The 12,534-nt window shown below is 35.5% G+C and overlaps 1 protein-coding gene across 3 annotated transcripts in view; it reads left to right on the plus strand.

Moving 5' to 3' along the window:
* Nucleotides 1–12,242, plus strand: part of ABCA5 (ATP binding cassette subfamily A member 5) — a 101,413-nt gene extending 89,171 nt beyond the window's left edge. For 2 of the 3 annotated variants that reach the window (XM_064369563.1, XM_064369565.1), the window contains 3 exons: nt 576–655; nt 2,573–2,628; nt 9,431–10,248. In XM_064369563.1, coding sequence (XP_064225633.1) covers nt 576–655; nt 2,573–2,628; nt 9,431–9,538 — 244 coding nt within the window. In that variant the 3' untranslated portion in view covers nt 9,539–10,248. Of the gene's footprint in view, nt 1–575; nt 656–2,572; nt 2,629–9,430 lie in introns of all 3 variants that reach the window. The other variant, XM_064369564.1, reaches the window with a different exon arrangement.
* The last annotated feature ends 292 nt before the right edge of the window (nt 12,243–12,534 follow it).

A 12,534-nucleotide genomic window follows, 5' to 3' on the forward strand; every position in this document is an offset into this window, starting at 1 on the left:
TTTCTTTATAAAGCCAAGATTATAAAAAGTTATTATATTAAGGATTAAGTGAAAAATCTTTTTATTGATAGGCCGTATATGTATTTCTCTGTGTGTGTGTGAATATGTAGATGTATATTTCATATATGTATGTATCTGTAGATAGATTACATATATATAGATTATAGAGAGATTATATATATATTATATATACACAGAAGTATATATATATTATATATATATACACACACACACACAGAAGTATATATATATTATATATATATATATATACAGAAATATATATTTCTGTATTATCACCAATACTGGACTAATGAAGTCTGATGGCTTGTGTTTTATATCTGCCTTAGTATTAGATTTTTGAATATTCAGTAGTATTTAATTTTTTTAACACTCTTAGTAGCATTGAGTTATTTTGTTTTGCATGAAAATGTTATTTTAAACAATTTTTATCCAAGTAAATATCAAAATTAATTATTGAATTTAATTTTGAACTTTAAACATGTTAAACTTTGTTGAGCTTTAGAACACAATAGTAGTAATTTTTTATTTTTTCCATATTTTATCTTTGTTTTCAGTTTTTCTTCTATTTTGGCTTATAAAATTCCTAAGGAAGATGTTCAGTCCCTTTCACAATCTTTTTTTAAGCTGGAAGAAGGTAAGTAGTATTTGAAAAACATTTATGTTATAGCTCTCAAATTATGAAAGCGTTTTATTTAAAACGTTTAAAACTAGGGACTTAGTTTATTTTAGAAACTATGGCAGATAAGAAGATAACCTTTTTTTCATTTGATGTAAGACACAGGTAAACACTAATGTGGTAGGGATTTTGTGGATATACTCTATTGTAATATAAACCTTTTACAATATTTAGAGAGCATTGACACAGTTTTTCATATTTTATCTATGAGAAAGGCCAGCTTAATTATCGAGTCTTTGCAGTTAGTCCAGCGGCAGGAGCTCTGAGTTTCTTGAATCCTTACTTCATACTCGTCCATAGAAGCAGCAACACTATTAAGACTCCAGTGACGAAAAGAAGTCTGAGTGTAGGAGAGTGGGTGTTCCCCAAAGTTTTAAAGAAGCTTATAGAATCTTGGCATTTTAAAAATAAGTGACACATAGGATATATATATGCTGGTGACAGTTGAGGGAGATCACCTCCTGGAAGAATCAGATTTTCATATGCAGATTATTTTATGGCATTTATAAACTATGAAACAACCTATGTTTATGTATAAGGTTCATTAATAATTTTCAAAATAACTACAAAATTTTTATGATTGTTCTTTATGTGATTATTGAATACAAAAAGATTTCCTGATACTATATATATTCTTGTCACAGCTATGGATTAATGGATTTTCTTTTGCCAAGAACACTAATTAATTATTTTTATGTCCATAATATATGTATTCACATAGTCAGGTAAAGTTCTGCTTTCCTGGTGATTTCTTTCTTTTTGTTTTTGAGACTGAGTCTTCCTCTTGTCGCCTAGGCTGGCGTACAATGGCACCATCTTGACCCACTGCAACCTCCACCTCCTGGGTTCAAGTGATTCTCCTGCCTCAGCCTCCTGAGTAGCTCGGATTACAGGCAGCTGTCACCACACCTGGCTAATTTTTGTATTTTTAGTAGAATGGGGTTTCACCATGTTGACCAGGCTGATCTCAAACTCCTGACCTCGTGATTCACCTGCCTTGGCCTCCCAAAGTGCTGGGATTATAGGTGTGAGCTACTGCGCCCGGCCTCCTGGTGATTTCTTTATGACCAAAGAGAACACCTGAACTACTTACGGAGAATTAAATTAAAGGAATGAATAGAACAACAGAAGTTTGATATTACTTTATATTGCAAAGGAATCTGAAATAAATATAGAAAAGTTTATGGGCTGGGCATGATGATTCACACCTATAATCTCAGTACTTTGGGAGGCTAAGGAGGGAGGATCCTGTAAGCCCAGGGTTCAAGATCAGCCTGAGCAACTTAGTGAGACCCTGTTTATACAAAATAATTTTTAAAATTAGCCGGGTATGGTGGCATGTGCCTTTAGTCCCAGCTACTCAAGAGGCTTAGGTGGGAGGATTGTTTGAGCCTGGGAGGTCAAGGCTGCAGTGAGCCATGATTGTGCCACTGTATACAAGCCTGGGCAACAAAGAAAGACCTTGTGTTAAAAAAAAAAAAAAAGAAAGAAAGAAAGAAAAGAAAAGTTTATAGAAATAGGACCAATATCCAGAATCTAGTTCGAGAAGCAAGAATAGGCTACAGTGGAGTTGGAGAATGGGAGATAAGAGAGCAGGGATCAAAAGAAGGCAGGAAAAGAATCACCAGGAAAAAGATAATAGAGAAAAAGTACAATAAGACAAGTAACATTAAACACAGTACTTAGGGCTATAGAGGAATTATAGGTATGGGGAAGAGAAAGGAAGTAAGAGAGAAAAATAACATGTTTTGGCAGCTTCAAATTTAAGTGAGTTGATTACAGAGATTTTTTAAAAACAGATTGTTAGCCACTTTATTAGTCATTGCCATTTTTTCAAATATTGATAAGTAATATACTATTTTTATATTTTAATAGCTAAACATGCATTTGCCATTGAAGAATATAGCTTTTCTCAAGCAACATTGGAACAGGTACCATAAAGTTAAATTTTTTTTTTATTGTACTTTAGATTCTGGGGTACATGTGCAGATCATGCAGGATTGTTGCATAGGTACCTACATGGCAATGCGGTTTGCTGCCTCCATCCCCCCATCACCTATATCTGCCATTTCTCCCCATGTTATCCCTCCCCAACCTCCCCATCCCCCTGCTGTGCCTCCCCTGCCCCCCCAACAGACCCCAGTGTGTTATGGTCCCCTCCCTGTGTCCATGTGTTCTTGTTGTTCAACACCCGCCTATGAGCGAGAACATGCAGTGTTTGATTTTCTGTTCTTGTGTCAGTTTGCTGAGAATGATAGTTTCCAGATTCATCCATGTCCCTACAAAGGAAACAAACTCATCGTTTTTTATGGCTGCATAGTATTCCATGGTGTATATGTGCCACATTTTCCTTTTTCAGTCTATCATCGATGGGCATTTGGGTTGGTTACAGGTCTTTGCTATTGTAAACAGTGCCACAGTGAACATACATATGCATGTGTCTTTATAATAGAATGCTTTATAATCCTTTGGATATATACCCAGTAATGGGATTGCTGGGTCAAATGAAATTTCTATTTCTAGGTCCTTGAGGAATTGCCACTCTGTTTTCCACAGTGGTTGAACTAATTTACACTCCCACCAACAGTGTAAAAGTGTTCCTGTTTCTCCACATCCTCTCCAGCATCTGTTGCCTCCAGATTTTTTAATGATCACCATTCTAACTGGTGTGAGATGGTATCTCAATGTGGTTTTGATTTGCATTTCTCTAATAACCAGTGATGATGAGCATTTTTTCATATATTTGTTGACCACATGTATGTCTTCTTTTGAAAACTGTCTGTTCACATCCTTTGCCCACTTTTGAATGGGTTTGTTTTTTTCTTTAAATCTCTTTTAGTTCTTTGTAGATTCTGGATATCAGCCCTTTGTCAGATGGGTAGATTGCAAGAATTTTTTCCCATTCTGTTGGTTGCCACTTTACTGTAATGATTGTTTCTTTTGCTGTAAAGAAGCTCTGGAGATTAATTAGATCCCATTTGTCTATTTTGGCTTTTGTTGCCAGTGCTTTTGGTGTTTTAGTCACGAAGTCCTTTCCTATGCCTTTGTCCTGAATGGTTTTGCCTAGGTTTTCTTGTAGGGTTTCTATAGTGTTAGGTCTTATGTTTAAATCTTTAATCCATCTGGAGTTAATTTTAGTGTAAGGTGTCAGGAAGGGGTCCAGTTTCTGCTTTCTACACATGGCTTGCCAGTTTTCCCAACACCATTTATTAAATAGGGAATCCTTTCCCCATTGCTTGTTTGTGTCCAGTTTGTCAAAGATCAGATGGTTATAGATGTGTGGTGTTACCTCCAAGGCCTCTGTTCTGTTCTATTGGTCTATATCTCTGTTTTGGTCTATATATGCTGTTTTGATTACTGTAGCCTTGTAGTATAGTTTGAAGTCAGATAGTGTGATGGCTCTGGCTTTGTTTTTTTGCTTAGGATTGTCTTGGCTATGTGGGCTCTTTTTTGGTTCCATATGAAGTTTAAGGTGGTATTTTCCAGTTCTGTGAAGAAGGTCGTTGGTAGCTTGATGGGGATAGCATTGAATCTATAAATTACTTTGGGCTGTATGACCATTTTCATGATATTGATTCTTCCTAACCATGAGCATGGGATGTTTCTCCGTGTGTTTGAGTCCTCTCTTATTTCTTGAGCAGTGGTTTGTAGTTCTCCTTGAAGAGGTCCTTTATATCCTTTGTTAATTGTATTCCTAGGTATTTTATTCTCTTTGTAGCAATTGTGAATGGGAGTTCACTCATGATTTGGCTCTCTGTTAGTCTGTTATTGGAGTATAGGAATGCTTGTGATTTCTGCACATAGATTTTGTATTCTGAGACTTTGCTGAAGTTGCTTATCAGTTTAAGGAGATTTTGGGCTGAGATGATAGGGTCTTCTAAATGTACAATCATGTCATCTGCAAATAGAGACCATTTGACTTCCTCCTTTCCTAATTGAATACCCTTTATTTTTTTTTTTTCTTGCCTAATTGCTCTGGCTAGAACTTCCAATACGTATTGAATAGGAATGGTGAGAGAGGGCATCCTTGTCTAGTGCCAGATTTCAAAGGGACTGCTTCCAGTTTTTGCCCATTCAGGATGATATTGGCTGCAGGTTTGTTATAAATAGCTTTTATTATTTTGAGATATGTTCCTTCGATACCTAGTTTATTGAGAATTTTTTGCATAAAGGGCTTTTGAATTTTGTCAAAGGCCTTCTTTGCATCTGTTGAGATAATCATGTGGTTTTTGTCTTTGGTTCTGTTTATGTGGTGGATTACGTTTATAGGCTTGCATATGTTGAACCAGCCTTGCATCCCCGGGATGAATCCTACTTGATCATGGTGGATAAGCTTATTGATGTGCTGTTGCGATCGGTTTGCCAGTATTTTATTGAAGATTTTTGTGTCAATGTTCATCATGGCTATTGGCCTGAAGTTTTCTTTTTTTGTTGAGTCTATGCCAGGTTTTGGTATCAGGATGATGTTGGTCTCATAAAATGATTTGGGAAGGCTTCCCTCGTTTTGTATTGTTTGGAATAGTTTCAGAAGGAATGGTACCAACTCCTCTTTGTACGTCAGGTAAAATTTGGCTGTGAACCCATCTGGACCTGGACTTTTTTTGGTTGGTAGGCTATTAATTGCTGCCTCAACTTCAGCCCTTGTTATTGGTCTTTTCAAAGTTTCATCTTCTTCCTGGTTTAGGCTAGGGAGGGTGCAAGTGTCTAGGAATTTATCCATTTCTTCCAGGTTTACTGGTTTATGTGCATAGAGTTGTTCGTAATAATCTCTGATGATAGTTTATATTTCTGTGAAATTGGTGGTGATTTCCCCTTTATCATTTTTTATTGCATCTCTTTCATTCTTCTCCCTTTTCTTTTTTATTAATCTGGCTAGCAGTCTGTCTATTTTGTTGATCTTTTCAAAAAACCAGCTCCTGGATTTATTGATTTTTTGAAGGGGTTTTTTTTTGTGTCTCTATCTCCTTCAATTCTACTCTGATCTTAGTTATTTCTTGTCTTCTGCTAGCTTTTGAGTTTTTTTCATCTTGCTTCTCTAGCTCTTTCAATTTTGAAGATAGGGTGTCGATTATAGATCTTCCCTTGCATCTCATGTGGGGGCATTTATTGCTTTAAATTTTCCTCTAGACATTGCTTTAAATGTGTCCCAGAGATTCTGGTACATTGTGTCTTAGTTCTCGTTGGTTTGAAAGAACATCTTTATTTCTACCTTCATTTCATTGTTTATCCAGTCTCTGTTCAGGAGCCAGTTGTTCAGTTTCCATGAAGTTGTGTGGTTCTGACTTAGTTTCTTAATCCCGAGTTCTAATTTGATTGCCCTGTGGTCTCAAAGACGGTGTGTTATGATTTCTGTTCTTTTGCATTTGCTGAGGAGTGATTTACTCCCAATTATGTGGTCAGTTTTGGAGTAGGTGCAATGTGGTGCTGAGAAGAATGTATATTCTGTGCATTTGGGTGGAGATTACTATAGATGTCTATTAGGTCTGCTTGGTCCAGATCTGAATTCAAGTCCTGGATATCCTTGTTGATTTTCTTTCTCATTGATCTGTCTAATATTGACAGTGGAATGTTAAAGTCTCCCACTATTGTTGTGTGGGAGTCTAAGTCTCTTTGTAGGTCGTTAAGAACTTGCTTTATGTATCTGGGTGCTCCTGTATTGGGTGCATATATATTTAGGATCGTTAGCTCTTCTTGTTGCATTGATCCTTTTACCATTATGTAATGCCCTTCTTTGTCTCTTTTGATCTTTGTTGGTTTAAAGTCTGTTTTATCGGAGACTAGGATTGCAACTCCTGCTTTTTTTTTTTTTTTTTTTTTAGCTCTCCATTGGCTTGATAAATCTTCCTCCATCCCTTTATTTTGAGCCTACGTGTGTCCTTGCATGTGAGATGGGTTTCCTGGATACAGCACACTGATAGGTCTTGACTCTTTATCCAATTTGCCAGTCTGTGTCTTTTGATTGGGGCATTTGGCCCATTTACATCTAGGGTTAATATTGTTATGTGTGAATTTGATCCTGCCATTTTGATGCTAGCTGGATGTTTTGCCGGTTAGTTGACACATTTTCTTCAGTGTGTCAATGGCCTTTACCATTTGGTATGTTTTTGGAGTGGCTGGTACTGGTTGTTCCTTTCTATGTTTAGTGCCTCTGATTTCAGGAACTCTTGTAAGGCAAACCTGGTGGTGATGAAATCTCTCAGCAATTGCTTGTCTATAAAGGATTTTATTTCTCCTTCACTTATGAAGCTTAGTTTGGCTGGATATGAAATTCTAGGTTGAAAATTCTTTTCTTTAAGGATGTTGAATATTGGCCCTCACTCTTTTCTGGCATGTAGGGTTTCTGCTGAGAGATCCGCTGTGAGTCTGATGGGCTTCCCTTTGTGGGTAACCCGATCTTTCTTTCTGGCTGCCCATAGCATTTTTTCCTTCATTTCAACCCTGGTGAATCTGACGATTATGTGCCTTGGGGTTTCTAGGTTGAGGAAGTTTTCCTGGATAACATCCTGAAGAGTGTTTTCCAGCTTGGATTCATTCTCTCCATCACATTCAGGTATACCTATCAAACTTAGATTAGGTCTTTTCACATAATCCCATATTTCTTGGAAGCTTTGTTCATTTCTTTTCACTCTTTTTTCTCTAATCTTATCTTCTCATTTTATTTCATTGAGTTGATCTTCAGTCTCTGATATCCTTTCTTCTGCTTGGTCGATTTGGCTATTGAAACTTGTGTATGCTTCACGAAGTTCTCGTGCTGTGTTTTTCAGCTTCATCAAGTCATTTATATTCTTCTCTAAGCTGTTTATTCTAGTTAGCATTTCATCTAACCTTTTTTCAAGGTTCTTAGTGTCTTTGCATTGGGTTAGCATGTCTTCTTTTAGCTCTGAGAAGTTTGTTATTACCCACCTTCTGAAGCCTGTTTCTGTCAATTCATCAGATTCATTCTCCATCCAGCTTTGTTCCCTAGCTAGTGAAGAGTTGCGTTCCCTTGAAGGAGGAGAAGAGTTCTGGTTTTTGGTGTTTTCATCCTTTTTGTGCTGGTTTCTTCCCTTCTTTGTGGCTTTATCTACCTGTGGTCTTTGTAGTTGGTGACTTTCAGATGAGGTCTCTGAGTGGACATCTTTTTTGTTGATGTTGAAGCTATTTTTTTCTGTTTCTTAGTTTTCCTTCTAACAGTTAGGCCCCTCTGCTGCAGGATTGCTGGAGGTCCACTTCAGACCCTGCTTGCCTGGGGATCCCCCGTGAGGGCTGCAGAACAGTAAAGGTTGCTGCCAGTTTCTTCTTCTGTTATCTTTGTCCCAGAAGGGTATCTGCCAGATATTGGCCTGAGTGCTCCTTTATGAGGTGTCTCTTTGGGTATATGGGGGTCAGGGAGCTGCTTGAGGAGACAGTCTGTCCCTTATAGGAGCTCAAGTGCCGTGCTGGGAGCTCTGCTGTTCCGTGCAGAGCTGCTGGGCAGGTACGTTTAAGTCTGCTGCAGTGGAACTCATAACCGCCTCTTTTCCCAGGTGCTCTGTCCTAAGATGGTCGGGCTTTGTTTATAAGTTCCTGATGTGCTGCTGCCTTTTTTTCATAGATGCTCTGCCCCGCACTGAGATAGTTTAGTCACAGTCTGCCAGCAGAGGCATTGCTGAGGTGCCACGGGCTCTGCCCAGCTGCTGTGTGAACTTCCTTGAGGCAGTTAGAACTACCTCATTATTGGTGGACTGCCTCAGTAGTGGCAGACGCCCTTTCCCCCACCGAGCTGAACCGTCACGGGTCCAGCTCCACTTGCTGCAAAACTCTCAATCCAGAGTGTTTCAGATTGCTAATTTTGTGGGGGGTGGTACCTGCCGAGCCAGATCACCTGGTTCCCTGTCTCAGCCCCCTCCCTTTCAGTTGAATGGGCGGCTCTTTCTCCCAGGCATTCCAGGTGCCAGTTGAAATGGCCACCCAGATTTGTGTGAGTTTCTTTGCACTAACCTGCGGCACCGGCTGAAGCAGCTGTGCTGGAAACTCATGGCACTTTTCGGCCCGGGAATCTCCTGATTTGTGGGTAGTGAAAACTTGTTTGGAAATGCAGTGATCACTCACTCTCTGCATTGTTCTTTCTGGGAACTGCACTCCAGGGCTGTTTCTATTCAGCCATCTTGGATCCTCCCCACTAAATTTAAAATTTTAAAAATTATTTTATAGAAGAAAGTATCTGATATCAATTGTTTTGGTTTGTATTAGAGAGGGAGAGATATTGTAAACCAGTGACAAAATGTTACAGAATATTCTTAAACTTTGTATAATTTTAATCAACCTTAGGTTCTTCACTTACTAATTTTTTAAATTTTATTTTTAAATTTGATCTTATTTTAAATTGACAAATCACACTGTCTGTAGCGTAGAGTATGATGTATTGAGACATGTACAATATGGAATGATTAAATCAAGCTTTCATTTGCTTATGTTGAATATCTCAGATTTTTTCATTTTGTAAAGAATATGAGTCATGATGATAGTATTTCATATTAGTGTATTTGAAATTACATTGTTTAAGTAGTTATGAATTATTAATCTTCTAGAGTAATATTTATCTTTGCATGTAATTTTTGGAAATAATTTACTCTGTTTGGTTAATGTTAAGAAATCTCTTGATACTTATTAATATAACTAGATATAGCCTTTGTACCATTTTTGATTTAGTTACAAATTATTTGAGATACTTGAGATACAGAATATTGTATTCATTTATTTCTTTTCACCTAGGTTTTTGTAGAACTCACTAAAGAACAAGAGGAGGAAGATAATAGTTGTGGAACTTTAAACAGCACACTTTGGTGGGAACGAACACAAGAAGACAGAGTAGTATTTTGAATTTGTATTGTTCAGTCTGCTTACTGGACTTACTTCTTCTTCACTTAATTTTAACTTTGGTTTAAAAAGTTTACTACTGGAATGATAACTGGAGGACCATGAAAGCTCTTGAAATTTTTCTAAGCTCCTTAATTGAAATGCTGTGGTTGTGTGTTTTGCTTTTCTTTAAATAAAATTTATGTAATAGTTAAGTGAACCTGCATGTTTGTATTGAAATATATTGAACTATAAGTTTGTATGTCATTTTTTTCACCTTTCAAAAACAGTGCATTTGAATTTATGATTTAACAGAACAGTGATAGAATAATTTTATTTTGAAGTTATCTATAAGTTTATGTCATCTTCTTAAATAAGTATGTAATGTTCCAATCTAAATAAAAAACCAATTCATAACTAGTACATAGAAAAGATACGTAAAGCAATGTGAAAGTTTCTTCCTTCTGCTTTTCAATTTCTAAAAAAAAGCACTTTGAATGGAAGTTGTCATCCGTAAAAGCTGAAGTGTAAGCACTAGGAAATGTCAATATAGAGGCTTGAGGAAAGTGATATCCGCTAGGTGGCAGTCATTGATCATAATAAGTGAAACGAGCCCTTGTTCTATTAGATAATTTTAGACATACGTAATTAAGTATTTGAAATTACATTTCTTTTATTTAAAGTAAAAATTCAAAAGTGTTTTAGTTATAATTAAAGGAAGACTGTGTATAGAATCTTATGTAATAGTCTGATTCTTTGACTCTGGCTAGAATGACAGATATATATAGAGGTGGAAGAATTAAGCCATACCTTTTCCTCCACCACTCTTGGAACATATAAATTTTTTGTCATCTTCCTTGTATAATTGAGTTGAGTAGTCACAATCATGTTATTTTGTTCATTCAGTTACTTTGCTTTTAATGTATGTGAATACATGCTCTTGTAAAACAATTTTAAAAGACTCAATTTTTTTAGTTTTTATATACTCAGAATATATTTTGGTTATTAAATTAAATTATGTTCCCTTTTTCACAGTAATAAAATCTGACTCAGGAGAAATATAACTTAATTCTTAGGAAAGCAAGGGTAAGTGAGCTAGAAAGCAAAGGAGAAAAAACATCAAATATGTTATTTATTTACAGTGTACAGTTCATGTTTCTGAACATATGAATTTTAAAATATCTCAAATTACTGATCTCAAAACTTTTTTCTATATCGATATAGATAAATACATACATATACATATTAGACAAAAGCAACAACGCTAACTTTGTTTCTCACCCATGGTCAAATTTGAAAAGGAGAGTAAAAGCTGAGTTTACTGAATGACTCTGTTTACTGACTATTAAGGCAAGAAAAAAACATGATGAGCGTACTTTGCAGTTTACTTTTGTGGGCTTTTAAATTTTTTTTCCAGTTTGTTCTCAGTAAAGACTGGGTTTTCTTTAAAATAATTTTTTCTTCTAAATTGGCACAAATTACCTTAGGTTTGTTCTTAGTAAAGATTGTGAGTTGTCTTTGAAATAATTTTTTCTTTTAAATTGGCACAAATTATCTTAAGTCAACATTTTGGTTTTAATCATTAAAACATTTTTAGAGTAATGTAATTCAACAAATATTTTAGTGATCATGTTTACAGAAATGAATTATTTAGAGAGAAGGATGACTATCAGTTTTGGCCCTGTAAGAACTTACAGATCTATAAGAGAAATACTTATATAACTTACATAAAAAATATATATTACTTATATAACTTACATAACTAGCTATTATTTTTATATAACTAGCTGTATATATGACAAATGCTTTGCTAGTAGTATTAACAATGTTTTATAGGAGCACAATTAATTCTACTTAGGATAAGTGGTATTATTATTGTTTATATTGTTGTTCCATTGGTCACTAAAAATTTCATTCTAATTGTGCTCTGAGTTTGTTAAAATACCATACTGTATTTTTGTGTAACGTGTAAATGGGCATTAATTTTTAAGAAATAGAAATGTTTATCCTTAATGTATTTTTAATTTGCTAACATTGATTTTTTTATTTTCTTTCCTGAAATAGCATGTTACCTAAAATGAAAGAATTTATTCTCAGATGAATAATTTTTATATCAGCTATTCTTATAAGGTAAAAGTTTAATTATCTTTTATTTATAATGTGTTATATGTAAGCAATTCTCAATGCTGCTCTTTAAGAAAAATAAATATGATTATATTAATAATAAGCTTTAAGAACTGAAAATTTAAGACAAGTCATTTTGTATACTAAAGTGATTTCTTTATTTAATGCTGATAATTGAATAATGAGTAGCTCATGTTAAAAATGATGCAGAAACCTGGCACTAAAATTGTTAGTATTTTTTTTTTAAGTATCTTGCGGAAGGAACATTGACAATTACTTTATGTTTTAATTTACATTCAGATTTTAAACACAAACTAGGTACATTTATAGATCTTTTTGTCTTGAATGTATTTTGTTTGTAAATATAAAGCAATCACTTTAACTTATATATTATTAAATATAACAGGTTAAATTATTCTCAAATATTTAATACTACTTACATATTTATCAATTTCCTTAGAATTTTTGAACAAGTTGATCATACACACACTTAGGCAGTATTTTAAATGTAATGAACAGATTCTTCTGAAGTGCCTAAGCAATTCTTTCAAATCAAATTTACCTTTTTAAATTAAGAAAATAAAGTTCTCAAGAATTTCAGTCATCATTTTGTGTTGCTTTCGTTTTTGTGATAGGGTCTCACTCTGCTGCCCAGGCTGGAGTGCAGTGGCACAATCCTGGCTCAGCACAGTCCCAACCTCTCAGGCTCAGGTGATCCTCCCACCTCAACCTCCTGAGTAGCTAGGACTATAGGCGTGTGCCACTGCACTCAGCTAATTTTTGTATTTTTTTGTAGAGGTGGGATTTTGCCACGTTCCCCAGGCTGGTCTCAAATTCCTGGGTTCAAGGGATCCCCCCACCTTGGCCTCCCAAAATGTTGGAAATACAGGTGTGAA

The sequence above is a fragment of the Aotus nancymaae genome, unplaced genomic scaffold (assembly GCF_030222135.1).
Source record: "Aotus nancymaae isolate 86718 unplaced genomic scaffold, 86718_ANA_hifiasm-v0.15.2.pri h1tg000089l, whole genome shotgun sequence".
NCBI lineage: Eukaryota > Metazoa > Chordata > Mammalia > Primates > Aotidae > Aotus > Aotus nancymaae.